Genomic DNA, 21,754 nt, shown 5'->3' on the forward strand with positions numbered 1-21,754 from the left:
ACAGAAAACGAGTGAAATGTGTCTGAATGTTGGAAAAGAGAAACTATGATTATATTCCCTAACTGTTGGGACTCTTCCTTCTCTACTTTAAGATATGATGAATCTAGATTATGTGTGTGGTTGGATTGAATTTGCTGGTCTCAAAAATATCTTTGACTTTATTTGGAACAATGTACATATCAATAAAAACTATTACTTTCCATATCAATGGATGTACTTGGTCGAAATTCATAGCAAAAACCAATGTTTCTATGTAGGAGCTGGGTCAATTATATATCAATGAGCATTGGGTAATTTTTTATGCCCTTTTTATATAATTTTTATAATCAATACCATAAGATTGGAATAAATGATGAATGCCCAAATACAACATCGTATCAAATAAATATGCATGCAGCATTACAGAATAGGGAATAAATTATAGCTGCTAACTGGTTTAAGTATAATATTGAAGAGATAATGATATTATTTGACATCTACAACAGGATTTTTTTCCCAATATTATATACGTGAATGCACACAGAATGACATATAACGTAGGCAGTGGAAACAAAAGACTTTTGGAAGTACCCCCTGCCTCCCCCTATTGTGAAAAGAACTCTCATCTCATCGTTGAATGAAAAAGGAATAATAAAACAAGATCGCATGCCTACAATTTAACAAACAATTATATTTATATATACCTTAGATTAATTGTGTCTATTCAGTATCTCGGAAGCTGGTTTGAACCAGTAGTTTTGGCATCAGATGGTGTAAGAGGAACTGTTGAGAACTCGGAACCAAAATTTTCAGGACGCTGAAAATAGCTAGGAGGGAGAGGACTAATGTTTTGACTAGTTGAATTTATTGGAAAAGCAGATGCAAACCTCTGATTGGAAAGTGGGGGAACAGATGCAAACCTTTGATTGGGAAGTGGGGGAATAGCAGAAATAGTATTTGGACTTTTATCATGTGGAATTTCAGTGGGTGTAGTACCTGTATTTCCTGATGATTCTCCCTTCTCTCTTTCTTCTGTTTCTTTGAGAAGAAAGTCAACCCACATATCTGCAAAGGACTGCAAAGGAAAAATAACTTAATTAAATATAAATTCACGATTACAAAACTTCATATCAAAGTTCAAGAGTTGAGTGCAGTATTTTCCAAAAATATAAATATTTTGGTTTATTAAATCTAGGTAGAACTTGTGTAGCATCCTCTGGCATAAAAGCGGAAGATGTTCCAAGCCAAGAAACTACTATTGTCCATTGGGACTAATAAAATCAACACAATTTTGATAAGGATAAGGTGGACTGCATTTGGTTCTGTCATAGGAAAATAATCATCAGTTTGATTTTATAAAGTACGTGCAACTAGATAGTAATCCATAGATTCATGTAAATCTAAAGACTCAATTTTCTCATCAATGGTTATTGTAGCTTACTGCAACTTCCGCTAAAAAATAGCCCCCAATGGAGAAAAAACAGATGAGAAGAAATGACCTGGTTATCAGATCCTGCATTTGCAGCTGCTTCCGTCAAACTTCCTCCCAAGATGCCTCCAACCAGGCGACCAGGCAGCCGAAGAACTCCTCGTACAACACCTGTGCTTGCACCTTGTTGAGCAACGCCTATTCTTTGCTTATCCTCATCAGAGAATCCTAGCATGCGAACCATTAGATCCAAAACCTGTCCCAACATCATAAACATTAAGTGCAGGATTAACAAACCAAGGCATCACACAAACCAGATAAAAGAATACCGCCAACATTGATAATAGCAGTTAAGAAAGCAACCATAGCAAGTTGCAAAAATAAACATGCAAATAAAGGATATAATTTTGTAACCATTCCCATCATTATGTTAAACTATTAAGTTATTAGCCAATATTGCATTTCATGTGTCTAATTATCAATTTCAAAGCCTATACTGGCAGTTATCCGTTTAATGTATTAACTATGGCAGTTATCCGTTTAATGTATTAACTATATAAGATGTTAAAATATTAGAAAATATTTTATAATATCTTTTATATTATATTAGAGTATCTTGAGTTATTTTATATGATCAATTTATAATCATAGAGATATCTTAGAATATCTCTAATTATTATTATGATTTGTTCCAGATTTAGGATTGAGTCTATGTTTTTCTATAAATAGATATTAATATTGAGTCTTTTGTAATTGTTGAAGTTGTGGGATTTTGGAGAAGAGAAAATAATAATGATTTGAATATTATTGATAATAGCTTTATGCTAACTTGATTACAAAAGACTCAATACTAATCTCTATTTATAGAGAAATATAGAATCAATCCTAAATCAGGAATAAATCATAATAATAATGAGAGATATTCTAATATATCTCTATGATTATAAATTGATCCTAGGGAATAACTAAAACATTATGCTAGAAGGCAGACAGACGCGCCTGAGCTCGAGACTGTTGGTGGCGGCGCGTGAGATGAACACGACAGATCTTGGAGGCACATGAGCGTGCGTGGAACAACTTTTGACCTAAAAAAATCTGGGTTGTGTAGATTGGGAGATTTTGCACACAGTGGATGTGGTTGTGTCGGAAAACTTTTCCAGCAGCGACGGCATGCAGCAGCAGACGACGACGACAAATCTACTTGTATGAGAGATTAGCAGCACGTGAGAGCGCGTGTGACGGCGTTTGGCGACGCGCTTTTGGGCATGACCTGATCTGGAGATGACGACACTGTTCGCAAGAAAATTTGTCGAAAATAGTGGCAGCGGCGGCAGTAGCGAATTGAACAGAAAACGAGTGAAATGTGTCTGAATGTTGGAAAAGAGAAACTATGATTATATTCCCTAACTGTTGGGAACTCGACAGCAAAATAGAGGCGGGATCATTCAAGGAGGATCGAAATAGGCTCTGATACCATGTTAAAGTTGTGGGATTTTAGATAAAAGGATGAGAGAAAATAATAAGAGTTTGAATATTATTGATAATAGCTTTATGCTAACTTGATTACAAAAGACTCAATACTAATCTCTATTTACAGAGAAACACAAACTCAATCCTAAATTAGGAATAAATCATAATAATAATGAGATATTCTAAGATATCTCTATGATTATAAATTGATCTTAGAGAATAACTCAATATACTCTAATATAATATAATAGATATTATAAGATATTTTGTATTAAGTTATTATTAATAATATTCAAACCCTTATTATTTTCTCTCCTCATTTTTTCTAAAGTCCCACAATTTCAACATGGTATGTAAAGCCTATTTTGATCCTCCTAGAATAATTTCGTCCTTGTTCCGCTTTCGAATTCCCGACAGTTAGGGAATATAATCATAGTTTCTCTTTTTTCAACGTGAACATTCCTTTTTTCAAACCAGTGTTATATTCCGACACCGGTTTCCCTTTCCGTATAGTTCGCTACTGCCGCCGTCACCGCCACTGTTTCCGGCGACTTTTCCGGCAAACAACCCTTTGCCCTAAAAAAAAGAATTGTGAAGTAGTTTGATTAGGGTTTATTTTTTATTAATTTATTATTATCATCAATTTGAAGTGGTGATGGCTCAGGTTCAGGTTCAGCATCAAACTCCCGCCGCCGTGTCGGCTCCTTTGAACGGTGTGGTTGCCACACCGAAACCGAACTTCATTACGACGTCGTTGGTGACCTTGACCTAAATGTCAGTGATTCTCAACTTTACAATCTGTTCAATCAGGTTGGTCAAGTCGTTTCGGTTAGGGTTTGTAAGGATTTGGGCCTAAAACCCTATCTCTATTCAGATTTGGTTTGGGGGTTTCTGTTTCTTGAAATTTTTTGGAAGAAAGAACGAGATCCCGATATTGATTTTGATATGGCAACCGTTGCAAATCCTGCCGATCAAAAAACATCTGAGTTGTTGAAGTTATCATTAGACACTCAGTCCAAGGCCTTGGAAATCCCTGAGCCGAACAAGAAGCCTATAGGCAATCAATATGGAACGGTTGATTCAGGAAATCATGCGAATGGCCAGATCCCATCATATGAACGGTCTATAACCCCTGTGTTGTAGGACTTTATGAATCCCACCATGTCCTACCTCCCAAATGGTTATCCATCTACAGCCTATTATTATGGTGGTTATGATGGGACTGGTAATGATTGGGATGATTATTCTAGATATTTGAATCCGGAGGCAGTTGATATGACTTCTGGAGTTTATGGGGATAATGGGTCTCTTCTCTATCATCATGGATATGGATATGCACCCTATGACCCCTATTCTCCAGCTGGATCTCCAGTTCCAACCATGGGAAATTATGATCAGATGTATGCGCCTCAACATTATTAGTATCCTCCCTATTTTAAACCCTTGATTCCAACCAGTGGGCCACTCACACCTACACCTGTGTCCATCCTCAGGTTGATGTTTCCACATCTGTAGCTGCTGATCAAAAGCCATTCTCTGTGGAAGAAGCTAATGGAAATTCTAATGCTGTCTCAAATGGTGTGAGTGCTAAAGGTCGCACTCCTACGACTGGTTATCAGGATCCCCGATTTGGTTTTGATGGAGTACGGTCACCCATCCCATGGCTAGATGCCCCAATTTTTTTCAGATGGTTTTGATGGTTAACATTTTAGGCTTCCTTTTATACTTTCTTGGTGCACGATTCTCTCTCCGACGGTTCCAGATCTGCACTTACTTTTCAATTTTGATCAACGAAAATATGTGTCCTTGTTCAAACAACCATTATCTCTCCTGTTTTAGACGCATTTTCTTACTTTGTTGATCAATCATGGCTTCGTTTCATAAGAGTTGCGCTTTTTCTTCTTCGGTGTTTGTCATGCAATTTAGTTCTTACTAATAGATTATAATGGCTTCTATTCCCATCGACGATCATTCTGGTGGTGTCCCTTTTCCCACATATGAATCATATTAGTATATTAGTGATGACTTCTTCCTGCGTTGATATTTATTTTGACGGTGTCTTTTATTTTCATGACTCACTTTATCTTGGCAATTTGTCCCAAATACATTGGCCCCATCTTTGTCACATATGTATTGACCTTGCCTTTCTCTACCTGAAGCATGCCTCTCTTTCCTTGAAGCAAATTCAAGTTTTAATATTTTGAGTCTCCGTTATTATTGGTTTGAAGCTTTCAAATACAGTTTTTTAGAAGAACGAAGTTTGATTTGTTTAATTGCTCTCCATGAATTTCTCTCAGGCATGATCAATCATACTATCTGGCTAGGCTATATTTATAGCAATTCTCTCCGACTTCACATGCATCCTGAGTTTCCTTTCCATCTTTTTTATTATTTTGTGGAGCAAAACATTGATATTTATTTTGACGGTGTCTTTTATTTTCATGACTCACTTTATGTTGGCAATTTGTCCCAAATACATTGGCCCCATCTTTGTCACATATGTATTGACCTTGCCTTTCTCTACCTGAAGCATGCCTCTCTTTCCTTGAAGCAAATTCAAGTTTTAATATTTTGAGTCTTTGTTATTATTGGTTTGAAGCTTCCAAATGCAGTTTTTTAGAAGAATGAAGTTTGATTTGTTCAATTGCTCTCCATGAATTTCTATCAGGCTGGTGATCAATCAGGCTATCTGGCTAAGCTATATTTATAGCAATTCTCTCCCACTTCACATGCATCCTGAGATTCCTTTCCATCTTTTTTATTATTTTGTGGAGCAAAACATTGTTTTCTTGTAGCAAGCTAAAGCTTAGTAACCTTTAGCTTGAGGGCGAGTGTTAGAATATTAGAAAATATTTTATAATATCTTTTATATTATATTAGAGTATCTTGAGTTATTTTCTATGATCAATTTATAATCATAGAGATATCTTAAAATATCTCTAATTACTATTATGATTTGTTCCAGATTTATGATTGAGTCTATCTTTTTCTATAAATAGATATTAGTACTGAGTCTTTTGTAATCAAGTCAGCATTAAGCTATTATCAATAATATTCAAACCCTTATTATTTTCTCTCCTCATTTTCTCTAAAATCCCACAATTTCAACGTAAGATTTACTTGGTTACACTAACAATAGCTAAATAAAAAAGTAGAAATTAGGAATGATAAAACTGAGTGCATGGATTTGCTCTCTCAACCACCCGTCCAGACTTTGTGCAACCAACAACATGCAAACACAAAATTATGACAACTTCATGCATAATGAAGAATATGGGGTTCCATTTCAGTCCTGCACAATTTAGCTAAAACAAACCAAATTTAAAAGATTTCCCTACCTCTCTGCTGTGATTTCTCTGGAAATAAGTTACAAGTAATTTTATAACAATGCGCCTGCAACCAATACAATTTATATTAGTGTAACAGTCTACTGTTACTGTATCAAACCAAAGCAACAGAAATTATCACAAGGCTAAATTCAACGCAAATTCACATTTACAGGATTGCAATACTAGATGATTATCCTTTTAAAAAATTATGGAGAAAAGGAATAAACACAAATGCCTTTCTAGGAATTCATAACTCATAAGTCTACCAGAAATCACATGGTCCAGCAGATTTTGCAAGAAAAACATACTTAAGAGCACAAGCAGGTTAACCTGTCAACAAGATAATCTGAATCCACCGACATTCTATTTAACCGTGTCATACTCTGCTCAAGAGCTCGCCTCAATCTGGCATTGTCTTCCTCAAGCTTGCTTACTCTACTTCTCCATTCAGTTTGTGCCTTCTCAGATTGGGAAAGCTTAGCCAAAATTTCTTCATTTTCAGCCTTTAATACATCTGCTCTCTGATCTGCATCCTGGTAATAGGAATAACCATTTAATCTACATGATACTAAATAAAAAACGAGCCAAGGAGTTAACTTTTTTCTCCTGAGTTAAGAAAAAAGTACTAGATCAAATAAAAAGATTGGGGAACAATGCAGATAACACAGGATGCATAAAGATTAAACAATAATAGAAAAGGAAAATATAAGAATGTAGAAAATTAGAATGGGGAATACAAAATCAACAAATATAATTGGCATATAATTTGATAAAGAATATCCATGTGATCCATATACTGTATTTAGAGAACGAGAGAGCCATACTATAACCAGTTGAGAAAGCTTAGTTGCTTCTTCTCTTGCCCGGGTCAACTCCTCTTCTAAATGTTCCTAAAGAATAAAAAATAGCGCATGTTAATTACTCAAAGTAATTATTGACACAAGTACACAGACTTACAAATGTATTGACCTAAAAATGTAAGAGGAATTATTAACACCACAACAACTCTCTGTTAATTTATGAATGGAAAAGGAAACGCAACATGTTTGTATACCATGGCTTCAATTTCAGCATAGTACTGTCCAAGAGCTGTCTGTAAATTTGAAAGTTCAACATTTTTAGAATCTATTGTGCTCAAACAGTTTTTCAGCTTTTTGTTCAGGTCATTAATAATTTCCTTGGACTTGAGAAGTTCATTATTGTTTGCCATCTTCAGTCCCTCCTGACTTGCAATTGCTTGCTTCAGAGTGCTCTCAAGATGTGATATCTGAGTCCTTAAATAATTATTGCCATCACGAAGCTCTTCGATGATTTTACTATCCTCGTCCATTTTTTCTGCTTCCTCAGATGCCTAAATGAAAAGCAGCAAATAAATTATCGTTGATGCTGCAGACAAGTTGTATTCATGTACTAAATCAATCCAGGACAATGTAACTGGAACTCGTCTACACTCGGATAATGGAGACAAAATGAAACTTCCCAGTAGAGTACAGTATTATCAAATAAATGAAAAAGCTAAATGTCAGGCAAAATTATCACACAATTAAATAGGTCAACAGATCCAGCCAAATTACAGAATCACAGCAACTACTCATCACTGCAGCTCACTATTAGGAAAACAAAAAAGTAGTTTATGTGTTAAAAACATACACTGAATTTCAACACTCCCCCTCAAGCTAAAGCTTACTATGCTTTAAGCTGATTACATCAAAACATTTTCTCAAAAATTGAAAACAAAAAAGTAGTTTATGTATCATTATAATGTATATGATTGCACCAGTTAGGGTCCATTTGTTTTAGTGGTAGAATTGACTTTAAGAAAATTGATTCTTAAAGAATTAATTCTGAAGAACTAAGGTTAGAAAATTTTATTTGTGAGATTGAAAGATGTGATTTTGTTACGATGGTAAAGTAAAATTAATTGCAAATGTGATTATATGTTGTAAGTCTCACATCTAGAATCAAATATATTTGACTTAAAAACTTCGCTTCTCTCGAAAATAATTCTATTCAGTGCAAATTTAATTACAGAAAGCAATAAATTTACCCAAAAGACATTAAGCACTGTTCAACTAAAAAATTTCCACGCCAACATGCATTGGCTTGCAACCAGACAAGCTATTTGATATTATGATCACTTGATCTCCTATTCAAAATCCATATAATTGCAGAAACGAAAACATTGTAATAGCAATTGAGCATTATCCAACAACCAAAATGGATACAATTGATGAGCTTCAGTCTAATTGTATACTAAAATATTGTCAACTGTGTTTTTTAAGCTAACAGGAAGATAAACCTGTAAAATTTACTTAAGACAAATAAAGTATAACAAAAATGTATTATATAATATGCAATTTATAAGATAAATACAATGAAAAATTAAGATAATGGAATCATCAAGCATCTTCAATGTGATGCTTACTCATCATTGATTCTGCAGTATAAAATAAAGACATAAAAAGACAAAGTATAAAAGTCAAACCTTTTCCAGCAAATGCTGCTTAAGACGGCTCAATTCTTGCAATGCTTTGTCCCTGTCCCGCTGTGTTTCCTTCAAATCTTTACTTAGCTTTTGTAAGGATCTTTCCATTTCTTCCTTTCTGGGAAAACTTTCAGAATGATCTGGCATCTGTTACCAAAAGCCAATGACCCAGCCCCAAAAAGGAAAGTAGAAAATAAATATTTACATGATTCTGCTGAATGCATAACCTGTAAAGCACATATTTCTATAAATTTTTGGCTCACATCACTGATGCTTCTTGAATCCTTTTTCTGAGTATGCAAAGCATCAGGCAACGTTTTCTCAGAGAAAGACTTCCTGCTTTTTTGGAGAGCAGTCTCAATTTCATTCTTCTCCATCTAATAACAAGTAGAAAAGATCATATCAGAGTGCTTATCAAGCAAAATACTAGAAAAACAACACTATCAAATTTTTGTTGATAAGATAATAGCAACTTTTTTAGCAGCAATTAATATAAATAAAGCATAAATCAACCTTAAGAGTGGTGTTTTCCTTCTCCAAGGTTTTGATTAGTTTTTTCATGCTATCAAAAGCCTCCCCTGTTTCTTCATTTTGCCGTCTAGTCAACTCAAATTGCAGATGCATTATTTCTGATGCTTTCTCATTCAATTCATTTTGTATTCTGTTCATCTCCTTCAATGTCTTCCAAGCATTAATATCATATATGGTTAGATAACCGAAAACTATACACAAACTGTAAGTGTGCTATAAATTATAATGCCGCAACAAAAAAGTCTAGCAAAAAACGTGTGAATTTCAAGTATTGAACACTTGCTGCAATGAAGGCAGCAAAAAGGGCCACAATGAAGGTGGTTAAGGTTTCAGGAAAACAGAAACCGCAACGAAGGCAATAGGTTTATGCGGAAGCAAGGGCCAAATGAAGGTGGCTAAGGTTTTAGAAAAAAAGATATCGCAATGAAGGCGGCAAATTTGTGCGGAAACAAGGCTCCCAAAGATCGAGAGCTCTGATACCATGTCAAGAATTAGGGTAAAATATATATTTATTGAATTGAAATATATTGGCAATACATCAGATATATATATATACTAGATTACTAAACAACCAAATCCTATTAGTACTCATATATAACTAAATCCCTATACTTGAGGGATATAAAACAGAAACAAATTTTGACAATATCTACCAAAATATAAACTCACTCTTTCTCTTTCCATCTTTAACATTTTAAGCTCCTCTTGGAAAGACTTGCTCAATTCCTGTTCCTCTGACATTGAAGAAAGAGTCAGAGCTTTGCATAACTTCTATTTACACGATATTACAATTTAGACATTCCAAATGCAAAAGAAAAATACCACAAAATTTTAGTAGAATATTTGCCAATTGATCACGCTCTTGCTTTAGTTCTAACTTCAACTTTCGTATTTCTGACGAATACTGCACAGCTTTTGAGGGTCTATTTTTTCCATCAACTGAATCTGCAAGCTCCTAGAAGGCATTCATACATCTGTTGTCAAGTTCACTCATCATTAAAAATATAAAAAAAAATATATAAAGAAACTCATCAAAATGTTATATATCCAAATCAAAATGACAAACAAATAAAAGAAGTTTTAGCATTATATGATGTGAGGATAGCCAGTCAAAGACCCTAAATAGAATACAGGACTACCTTGATTGATGAAGTGCCGCTTGTAGAAGCTCTAGAACCTTCAATTCTGGAGGCACTCAGAGCAGCATTTGTAGCTGCCAAATTCTGCTTTAGGGAACCATATTCTTTATTTAACCTAACAATCTGATCCTGCAAAGGAAATGATTAGAAGGTTAATCTTAACATAGATCATAATGAAAAATATGTAATTAATAGGATAAATTGTTATGTGAATATTAATTAAACTTCTCCTTTTTTTTTCCCAAGATGCAACCTTTCAACCAAGGACTAATCACAGTCATGGTGTGTGGCTTCCACTGGCCAAATTAAGACCACATAATGAAGATATAACTTTACTATGCATTCAAGAAAATTAAAAGTCCTCTGTTTTGAAGGAGAGAGAGAAATGATTAGGCTTCACTTTAGAAAACACAATTCATAATATATGTGTGTGTGTGTGTGTGTGTATATATATATATATAGAGAGAGAGAGAGAGAGATTTATTTTCAAATAATCAGATCCAAAATAAGGTCCATAAAGACTGCTGACTGCTGTCATAAACCAACTTTCCACAAAATTTAAAATTGTAGGGTGAAAGTAAAACACCCTCTCACACAAGAGCCCTTTGGACTTAAACATTGACAATGCACAAGCCCATCCTACCTTGTGCTAAAAGAATGGAACAAGAAGTATAAACTCTACATAGTTCCAACTTATTAAAAAACAAGAGAATACAAAAAGAGTACAGATTAATGTTACATTAAAATGTTGAAATGTAATAGACGAACCTCTTTGTCTTTTAAGAGAGCTGCATAATTAACTGACAGTGCTTTAATCTCGGCCTCAGAGGCTTGAAGTCTCTTGATTTCCGCTTTGTATTGTTCCATCTGTCAAAAGCAAAAGAAACATTGATTTATTGTAAAAAAATGACATTTTATTTAACCATATTACAACCACAAAAATGCTAACAACACGTTCTCTAATACACATTTTTCAATGCACTCCCTCTAATATATTGAAATACACATGAGTTCCATCAATGAGCGTTTTGCTAAATTTTAAGTGCAAGATTGTAAAGTTGGCAATGTTTTAGAGATATTTTATTTAGACCACTACATCCACAAAGTTAGAATTGAAAATTAAAAATCATAATAAAAAATGAGGGAACATAAATCATTGATGGCAAGCCGCCAGTTTTATACTTTCATAGTAGCTTGGAGATCAAGTTTCAGTTTCTTTTAATATTTCCAATTCCAACTCTGGAACCGAACATGGACATACCACAAGCATAATAGCTATGAGATAAATCTTCTATCATCAAGGATGGTGACTAAGCAAATATCACTCCACAAAAAGGCAACTCATGATTCAAAATCCTGACAATGCAGGTAAAGTTCACTCATGGTCCAATGCCACCAACCAACCACTATTGTACTATGTAGCATTGACACTACAAATTAAAAGTGTGTCCAGTTTCCAACATGTGTCGCTACTCAGTGCCCATTGCCCAACCCTGCTACAACACCGACATGTATGTCACATTCAATCACTTCTAATTTCTTAAACTATTACAAGTGTTTGTATGTGTCGGTGTTTGTAGAGTTTCATAGCTATTAGATAAGTACTCCATCCGCCTCACAATGAGTGTCACTTTAAAAAAAACGAATGTCTCAAAATAGATATGATTTTCAATGTAAAACTTTTTTTTATGCAATTCTACCATCTAATAACACTATGCACATTATTTCCAAAGCATTATATTTCACTTTGTATTTATCATAGTGGAAAACACACCAATTGTTAACAAGTATAATTTGATAAACTTAATATTCTCTCTCTTTTATCTAAATCATTTCTTCATAATATATTGGAAATGAGCAAAGTGAAACTCACTGTGAGTCTAAAACCCAAGACCTAGTCCATTGAAGAAGCAAATACGTTCTTATTAGGTTATCATCCAACGTTCCTAGCTATATATAGCTGAATAGTTAGTTAAACACTTCACTTAATAAACAAACTATAACAAGATATAACCACAAGCTATTACAACTTCGAGAGAGTGAGAGTTACCTCAGAAAGAGAGACATGATCAACGCCATTTGAAAGTGGCGACTTAATTGCCGATTTGGAACGCACAAAGCCGTTAGAACTCCGACGATCAGTGACAGAAGATTCCTCGCCGTTAGCAGGGGTTTCACCACCGTACATGCGGAGCATTTCATCTTCGTCATCGTGAACATCGAGAGCGATCTTGTTCAAGTTGTCTTTCAAATTGGCAATGGTGCCCCACATGATTCAAGTCACAAAATCGCAATCCACCGGAAATTGCAGCAAATGAAGATGCAGCTGTTATTTTTCCCGAATATTATTATTATCTTTTAATTTTAGTTATTATTTTTTGCACGGAAATTGGGAGGACTGAATCTGTGAGAGTGGGAAACTACAGTGCAATTCTTGGTAGATCTCGACTTTTTTTTTGCCAAAACTTTTTATCATCAATTATTCATTTATTTAATTTAATTAATACAGTAATTTATTCTTAGGCCACTTTGTGTAAATGTGTTTTTCTTTTCAAGAAATATACTTCATTAAATAGTGAAATCAACTGAAATCGAGCACTAAATACAAAGCATCATTCCTCAATTTACTAAAATTAGGATAGTTTAAAACGAATTAGTTAAATTATGTATGGAAACATGCACTTTTTTTTATATTAGTGATCTTGTAATTTGAAAATATAATTAATCAATTAGAACAATCAACAATAATAGTTCAAAATAAGATTGATTACGATTTGGATTTCGAATTGCTTTGAAGATATTAGATACTTAACTAGAACTTCTACAATATAGATTTTGATAACTAACTTTAAGTTCTCTATCTTTTTAAGACTTTAGGCACACAAAAAACATAAATGTAGCAAAAATATAAAAGAACAAATGTGAGAGAAGTTAAAGAAACCAGAGATAAGAGATAAAAGACAAAGTCATGTGATCAATTTTTCATATATATTCATTATTAGGCCACACTTTCATATATTATATTATTTTATTTTTTCATCTTAAAATAAATAATAAATTTCATCATGACTAATTCAGACTTTTGTAAGATTTTAGTTAAAACTCACGTCCAATCTAACAATATCGCAACATTTATAAACTAGGACTCAAAGACTATATATATATATAAGCTAAATTACATTTGTGGTCCTTTAACTTAATTTCAGGTAACGTTTTAGTCATTTATCTTTTTTTTTCCGACTTGGTCCTTTATTTTAATTTTAAGTGACAATTTGATATTTTATGTTTTAATATTTCAACAATGTTATCCTTTTCTATACAAAAATTCAATCAAAACACATAAAATTAATTATATTCTTCAATATAATACAAATTTCATCAAATTCGTAACGCAAATCTTCAAATAAACTCATATTTTCATATTTTATTTGATATTGTTAGGAATAAAGGACTAAATCGGGAAGAAAAAAAAGATAAAGGATTAAAACGTTACCTGAAATTAAGTTAAGGGATCACATATGTAATTTAGCATATATATATATATATATATATATTGATTAAAAAGAAAGTGTCATATTGACATTAAGCGTGTGGTTATAGACTTCAAGTCAATAAAAATGTCGCTAGACTATAGTTATCACGTGTTGGCAAAACATATGAAGTCAAAGATTGAGTCACAGGAGCCATAACTACGAGTGAATAGAATATTGACATCTCCATTTCTTCGACTCTCCCTCCCTTATATGTTCTTTGACTTTATCTCGTCTTTTCTTATAAGCTATTTTGTTTGTGGTTATCGATTGATCGTCTTTTCTTACAGTCCCTTCTATGCAGCCTTCACACGACGCGATGCATCAGTTTCTCCATCAGTCTCTCTTTTCTCGCATCTCCATTATGCAGTCTCCCTCCTCTACAACCAGCGTCGTTGTTGTTCGTCTCGTTTTGTAGTCACAACCGCCAACGTCGCCTATTGGTCTTGGTTTTCGGACTATCTCAATCGACTTCTTATTTTTTTTCCAGGTTCTTACTATTTTCTTCTTCTACTATTTGTTAATTATGAATTATTTTAGTTTAGGATTGTGAACTAGTATTAGTGTGTGAATTGTACTTGTGACTTTGTGAATTGTGAATGATTTTAGGGTGAGAATTGAGATTATAAACTTTAATGTGAGAATTGAGATTATGAACTTTAATGTGTGAATTGTTACTTTATGATGTTGTGATGGTGAATTGTTTATTGTTTTCTGATTAGTGTAGTGTGGATGTGAGATTGTGAAGTGTTTTAGTTTGTGAATATGAGTTGTAACCTTAAGAATTGTGAATTATTTGTCTGAATGTGTTTGCTATTCAATTTTTTTTTTTTTTATGTACTAAGTTAGCGTTTTGTGATTCAAGGCTTTAGGAGAACGGATAACACAACTTTCAATTCGATGTAAATGTCTCTTTTCATAGATTTTGTATGAAACTTTGATAAAACTATATCACTTTTATAAATTTCAACTATAATATTTAAGTTAATATTTGTCGCTCTCCACAACATTTTATGCAAGATCTCCACTGGTCATAGTAACATAACTAATTTTTTGATGAAATTTAAATATTGCAATGACTAACGTGTTCATAAATAGTTCATATAAAAGTACAATTATCCACAAAATTATCTCTAAAATGACCAAATTTGATCCACAAGTTTGCTTTTACGAAGATGATATTGACGTAGAATCAACGTGGATAAGTCATATATTCAATTATAGTATCATCACAATATCTAAGGACAAAAGTATACGTATGAACTATTTTGATTAATATTTCACATTTTCAATAATGTATTTGTCAATTCATAAAATTCAAGGACCAATTTGAATATTTATTCCCATAATTATTATAATAGGCAAGGCATATGAAACAAAATAATTTTATGATGGTTAAATTTCCCATATTTTTAGTCCATATAAAATATTGACATTTTAATTTTAGTTCATATCAAATAAAAATACATTTTGTAGTCCTATAAAATTATTCAGTAGTTACTTTTAGTCTCTACTTCAATTAAACATGATTTAATTTTTTTAATTTTAAACTTTTTTAATTATGTTTTACAATAATGTTTAGAACATTAAAAAAAGATCCTCTATAAAAATATATAATTTTTTAACTTTAAATTAATTAAATATACATTTTTTAAATGTTAAAATATCAAGATAAAAACAATGAAAATATAGACTTAGAAGTTGAATTTTGAGCTCATTTTTTTTGGAATATTTTTTTTATAATATCATAAATATGCAAAATAATTAATTAAAAATATATGTTGTCACAATAGTAGAGATTAAAACCATATGCATGAATATTTTGTAGGACTAAAAATTATACTTTTATTTTATAAAAGTTAAAATTGAAAGGTTGAAATGTTTCGGGGACTAAAGATATAATTAACCATTTTTATGGACACAAGAACTTTGACACTCAATTTGGGGCATACACATAAAAGGAAAAAGTAAAAAAAATAATTATTATATAATGCATAATTTTCAAAAATAAAAAAAATAAAAAATTGTATGTGTATTCAAATAGTGTGCCTAAATTCGTGTATTTGCACAAAAATTGTTTCAGAATATGTGCATTTGTTGTCCAAGGAATGGGTGGAAATTGGGAGGTTAACCTAGGTGAGAAGATTTAAAGTTGTATTAGAGTCCTCGTTAGGTTATCGTAAGACTGAACATTTGTCGCGTATCAAACTCAATTTTACTAACCTAGTTAAATTTGACTTTACAATTTACATATCTAATCTTGACTTGTTTTGTGTCAGATTAGTCGGTCAGTGTGAATTTGTGAGTTATGCGAGTGAATTGATTTAGGTGATTAATTTCTTCTCTTTTTTTTCTTCATTTTCTATGACTTTTTATTCATTTTATTTTTAAAATTCATTTTTTAAGAAAAATATAGTTTTTAATATTTTTGTCAATGTTTTAACATGTCCATATCAGACAATCCATTTACTAGATAGGTAGTGTGATGACTAAATGGGGCTAAACGACTCACCATAAAAAAATGAGTTTTGATATCTAGGGTAAGTAGAGTGGTCGGATTCGGATAACCATTAATTTATTTTTGACTGAATTGCAATTTTAGTCCTCCTATTTTAGCTGAATCGCGAAAATAGTCCCCCATTTTATTTCTCTCCAGTTTTAGTCCCTCAAACATAATTTTGGTCTAAAACTTGATGAAATTTCATTTTTTTTTTTTTTGTATTTATTTAAGTCACACTATGCCTCAAGATCTCATGTGCAACAATCGTACCTAAAATCTATGATCATAAATGGTGTAGTACGACTTTAAAAAAATGAAATTTCATCAAGTTTTGGACCAAAATTCTATTTGGGGGACCAAAACTGGGGAGAAACAAAATGGGGGACTACTTTCGCGATTAAGCTAAAATAGGGGGACCAAAATTGTAATTAAGCCTTTATTTTTTCTCACTCGCACCTGACTGCTCAAACATACACACCTACATCTGTGAACCTGTATAACTTATGATCCGCTATATAATTTGTAGACATATCAAATTGGTCCATTCAGATAGCTCTTTAATCGAGTCAAATAGTTTTGCTCGAAACCAAGTTCTTGGGAAGTTAAGGTGTATATATGCATTTAGATATTTCCATCTTTTAAGCTAGTTTTTGTGAGTAGGATCAGAGTCGACTTAAACTTTTTTGGAGATCGTGTTCTAATCTTAAAAAATTGTCTCTAATAAAAAAATGCAGTTTTAATAATTAAAGAAAAAAAGGTAAAGTAAATTTTAGCCCCTATAAAATTTCAAAAAATTATTTTTTGTCTTTATAAAAAAAATCTCAACTTTTTAATCCAGAATATTTTTTATTCCCCTTTAGTTTCTATTTTGAAAATATATATTTTTTTTTAAATTGAAATATTTAGTCTCTGTAAAATCAACATAGAAACTAAAATGGAATAATTTTCTTATGATTAAATTTAAAAAATCATAATTTTGTAAAAATTAAAAACATATTTAATTCAAAAAAATTCACCATCATTTTGTTGTATTATATATATATAAAAAAAAAATAGAGTCCTTCACCAAAATATAACAAAATGAATAAAAGAAAATCTCAATTGGTGAAGGACTCTATTTTTTTTATCAAAAATCGTAGAAGGTATAAGATTGAATTTATGAGTCCTGATATAATTTTGATGCATAAACTTGAGTCTTGTTCAATATTTATAGTTTGAATAAATGAGTCTAAATTTTTGAAAATAAAAATATTGATTTTTATGATGAAGTTGTTGTTAATGATGTGGGTATTGCTTTTGTTGTTTACAACCTAATTTTAATATTAATTGGAGAAAAATATTGATTTTTATGTTTAACGGTATGGATGAGAAATATGTCAGACCAATCGACAGGGTGTACAGTCTAGTATTGTGAGATCTATGCCACACTTTTTTTTTTTAACAAATAAGACAAATGTTTCTAAAAAAACTTATTTAATTAAAATAATTCGGGTTATAGGACACATAATAAGTCTTTTAGGTCTATTAGATTGACATATTCAACTAAATATAAATAATATTTTATTTTACTACTATAATTATTATATTAAATTTTAATCTTTTTATTAGATATGCAATTTTTAGTAATTTATGTATATTAACCTTCTTTAGTTTTTGACATATTTAAATATATTATTTTATAAAATAATATTGAAGTAGGAAATGTATAAAGTCATATTTGTTGAGATAAAACATCTCTCAAATGTTTTAATGATAACAAAATTGTTTAAAGATTTTGATTATTTGTGTTATCTAATATGTGCTCTTGAGTGTATCAAATTTAGAAAAAATGTTTCTCACATTCTTGATCAGATGAAGTGTTTTAACATATATTAATATGTCTCTACTTTAAAGGATAAACAAAGAAGAGGATGAAATGATGTCAGAAGATAAACAATATTGAAGAGATGATGAATTTATGTCAGAGGACAAATAATGCTAAAGAGATGATGAATTTATATCTTCTATGTCATATGATAAACAAAGTAGAAGAGATGATAAACTTTTGTTGTCTATTCAGCCTCTCACATGAGAAAATGAGTAAAAATACCAAAGTATAAAAAGTGATATCATTGACTAATAAGACAAGACACTACAACTGTTGGGAAAGAAAAAAAGTCAAAAAGCACAAGTCACATCAGAATTAATGGAAGCTTCATCCTCCTATCTGATGATGGACTGAAACACTCATCCTCCCAGCATTCTTCTAACAAGAACATCTGGATGGTATATTTGTATTTCCAAATAAAGACCATTGACAATCATCTAAATCTCCAACAAATACTTTGTATTTCTCCTTTTACATGAAGCACCATCGCCTCTATAAACTCAAATGATCTCGTCTTCATCAAATACAACAAACATCATACAAAAGAAAAAGATAAAAGTTGTGAAAAGCAATCTCATCCCCATCATACTTGAAATCATCCTCTTAAAAAGTATATCTTAGTGGAAGAATCATACTCTTATCAAATCTCTCAAAAACTTGTATATCCTCAAGTTAATATTAACTTGTTGATATTTGTAAAACAAGAAGAGAAATTGTTTATGTAAGCCTGATGAGGCTAAGAAAATACACAGTGAAAAGAGTCCCTTTATAGGACAAGCCTTTTTGAGCCATAGTGAAAACTCACAAGTAAATGAGGACTTGACGTGACTCGTTTTGAATGAACCAATATAAATTTGTGGGTGTCATTCTCTATACTCTCTTCACTTTATTTTGTCTAACTCTCATTTAATTCCTAAACATTTATCCTCTAACACCCATCCTTTATCCACACAGAGGATATTGTTTTAAGAGAAAATGAAAACAAAGAAAAATACAATATTTTAGCTACTTTAATATTCAACCCCCATTATAGTGATATTTTAGCTACTTTAATATTCTTCAAAATGTCATGTTAAATATCAAAATAAAATTTAATTTCATTGACATATTAACTTGTTAATCTATTTAAAGATATGTTTGATTACTTATTCAAAAATGTTATAATGAAATAGGCTTTTAAGATGCTAACATGTCATATCAAGCTTTTATTAAGGCACTCAGACATAAAAATTAAGTCTATGACAGACCACATGTCAGACTTAGACTTTGGATTTTTTTACAGGTCAGACTCAGACCTAGCAAAGCCTAGCTCGGTCAGCCTATTCTCACCCCTATTCAACGGTGAATTTTTTTTATTTTTTTTTTATGTTAAAACAAATTATAGGTGTTAAAGTTGATGAAAATCGATTTGAAGCATGAATCTTAATTTTAAACTACTTAATAATGTCAATGTTTGTATCTTCATGATTACAGTTTTGATCTTTTTATTAAAATTAATTTAAAATGTTTGTCTTAATTTTGAAATAGTAGAAAATTCATATTTTTAGAAAGAGTAATTCTTGCATATTTAAAGTTGGTGGAGTTTAAAAATTATGATTTTTATGAAACATATTATGTTAGAGTTGTGTTAATTTATAGAATAAAATAATTTTATGATATAGTTGTTGATTTGTCTTGTAATAATTAAAAATTGGGTTTTGTGTTGAAGTGTTAAATTCTATTATGTTGAATTTTGCAAGTGAACTAAGGACATCTTAGGAATCATTGATACTTGTTATATTAGAATTTTGGTTCAAAAGAAATATTTGAAAAATGACATATCTCCATTCTTTTATTGGATTTGCCGTGAGGCACTTATGGAAAATATGGACTCAAAATCTCTTTTGATTGTTACTTGTTTGTCTACTTATTAATTTGAGAAAAGTGATATGTTTTAAAAATATATTTAAATTATGTTTCTTAAGTTGTTATTTCATGAAGTTGTGATTATTTAATTAAAGAAAGTTCTTAAGTAAGGTGAACTGTTAGTCAACTCCTCAAGGTTGAATGATAGATGAGTTTTGATACTAAGTGAGTGACCATTTATTTTGTGAATGTGTAAAATTTTGCCTGAGAGAATACATTACTTAAAGAGTTTTAAGAACAACACTTGTAAAGGTAAGGACGCCTTTTATTTATTTTCTTGTATGGTTATGTGTTTTATTCTCTTACGATATTATGTATATAACATGTTGAAAAGTTTATTTATTTTTGTCAAAATAATTTTTTTGTTAACATGTTAAAGAGTGATTTATTATTTTTATTGTTATAATTGTTGTGTGTCAAATGTTGTAGTGATTTCTGAAAATGCAAATATGTGGTTATTAATAATTTAAACTGTATGTTCTTTTTGTAGATTTCATAAAATAATGAAACAAATTATGCATAATTACAAACTAAACATTATTTTCTCTAATGCATGATAGATAGGTTCGTTGAAAGATAGGAAATTATTTTCTATAAATCACTATTGAGAAATACGTTTGTTCTGCTTGTGCAAATTACATAGAAGTTTTCAAAGTATTATAAAGGAAATTTGTCGGTCGTTTCATTTACTCCAACATTTATATATTAGTGGGGTGAATCAAACCTCAAACTTAATATAATACACAAATTCTAAACTTCTACGTCCCATACTAACAATATCATAAATCTAAAAAATATTCTTATTGAATATAGGTGACATCTATCTAAAAAATGTTTTAAAGTGCAATTATAGTAAAAACATGGGTAAATTTAGTTCATAATAAAACATATTCAAAAGGATAGAAAAATCACAATTAAAAAATATGAAGAAATAATACATCAATCTAAAAATTATCACACTAGCAGCATATCAATTCCAATGTGTTTGTTTGTAACAAGTAATGAGTTTGTATAGTAAACAACATTATATGTAAGCCAAATTGATGACATGAAGCAATGTTATCAATTTTTTGAAGACTCTTGTTTACAAGGATTATTTCTTGTTGGAAAATGAAGTTGATGAGCTGGAGATACATATAGCATAAGTGATAGTAACATGAACGGAACTATCATATTGTGTTTGGTTGGTAGGTTTTTAAATAATCAACCATTCCGAGTGCATATAATAAAGGAACAAATCATTAGAGTTTGATATTCGAAGAGAGGAGTTTTGATCAAAGAAGTGGAAGAAGACTTACTTCTGTTTCATTTTTTTTTTTTTTATAATTTGGATGTCCAGAGGATCTTAATGCAATGATCATGGTCGTTCAACAAGTATTTGTTATCAATATAATTTTTTAGGTGCAAGTCCATAATGTTTCATATGGTTCACGTGAAAAAGAGGTAGTGCAATATTTTTCTAATTTTATCACAGTTTTTTTACTACGATAAAAAAGATTTAACTTTATCAATTATTTAACAGATATTTACTATTCTAAAAATCCATCTAAAGAGACACAACCAAATCTCACATATATATATATATATATA

General features: G+C 31.2%; 1 protein-coding gene across 2 annotated transcripts; it reads right to left on the bottom strand.

Annotated features, from left to right (window-relative positions):
• Positions 1-399: 399 nt before the first annotated feature.
• Positions 400-12,825, bottom strand: LOC101505497 (golgin candidate 3-like). Of its 2 annotated transcripts, none has more exons than XM_004510643.4 (14): positions 12,413-12,825; positions 11,131-11,229; positions 10,363-10,491; positions 10,046-10,178; positions 9,893-9,957; positions 9,206-9,364; positions 8,956-9,069; positions 8,693-8,839; positions 7,262-7,558; positions 7,032-7,097; positions 6,538-6,740; positions 6,217-6,271; positions 1,479-1,664; positions 400-1,054 (listed from the first exon to the last, which is right to left on the bottom strand). In XM_004510643.4, exons 1-14 carry the CDS (start codon positions 12,632-12,634, stop codon positions 704-706), a joined length of 2,226 nt encoding a protein of 741 aa, XP_004510700.1. In that variant the 5' UTR covers positions 12,635-12,825; the 3' UTR covers positions 400-703. The 2 variants fall into 2 exon arrangements, with proteins under 2 accessions (XP_004510700.1, XP_004510699.1); XM_004510642.4 differs by having other exon boundaries at positions 9,206-9,373; positions 12,413-12,824.
• Positions 12,826-21,754: the final 8,929 nt, after the last annotated feature.

The sequence above is a fragment of the Cicer arietinum genome, chromosome 7, assembly GCF_000331145.2.
Source record: "Cicer arietinum cultivar CDC Frontier isolate Library 1 chromosome 7, Cicar.CDCFrontier_v2.0, whole genome shotgun sequence".
NCBI lineage: Eukaryota > Viridiplantae > Streptophyta > Magnoliopsida > Fabales > Fabaceae > Cicer > Cicer arietinum.

Bases quoted from the DNA above. Each gene is read 5' to 3' on its own strand.
- LOC101505497 (XM_004510642.4), bottom strand. From the start codon at position 12,634: ATGTGGGGCACCATTGCCAATTTGAAAGACAACTTGAACAAGATCGCT. The intron at 9,070-9,205 runs GTTGATTTATGC...ACTTGTTATTAG, and splicing joins AGGAAAACACCACTCTTAAG to ATGGAGAAGAATGAAATTGA. The intron at 7,559-8,692 runs GTTTGACTTTTA...CTTTTCATTTAG, and splicing joins AGCAGCATTTGCTGGAAAAG to GCATCTGAGGAAGCAGAAAA.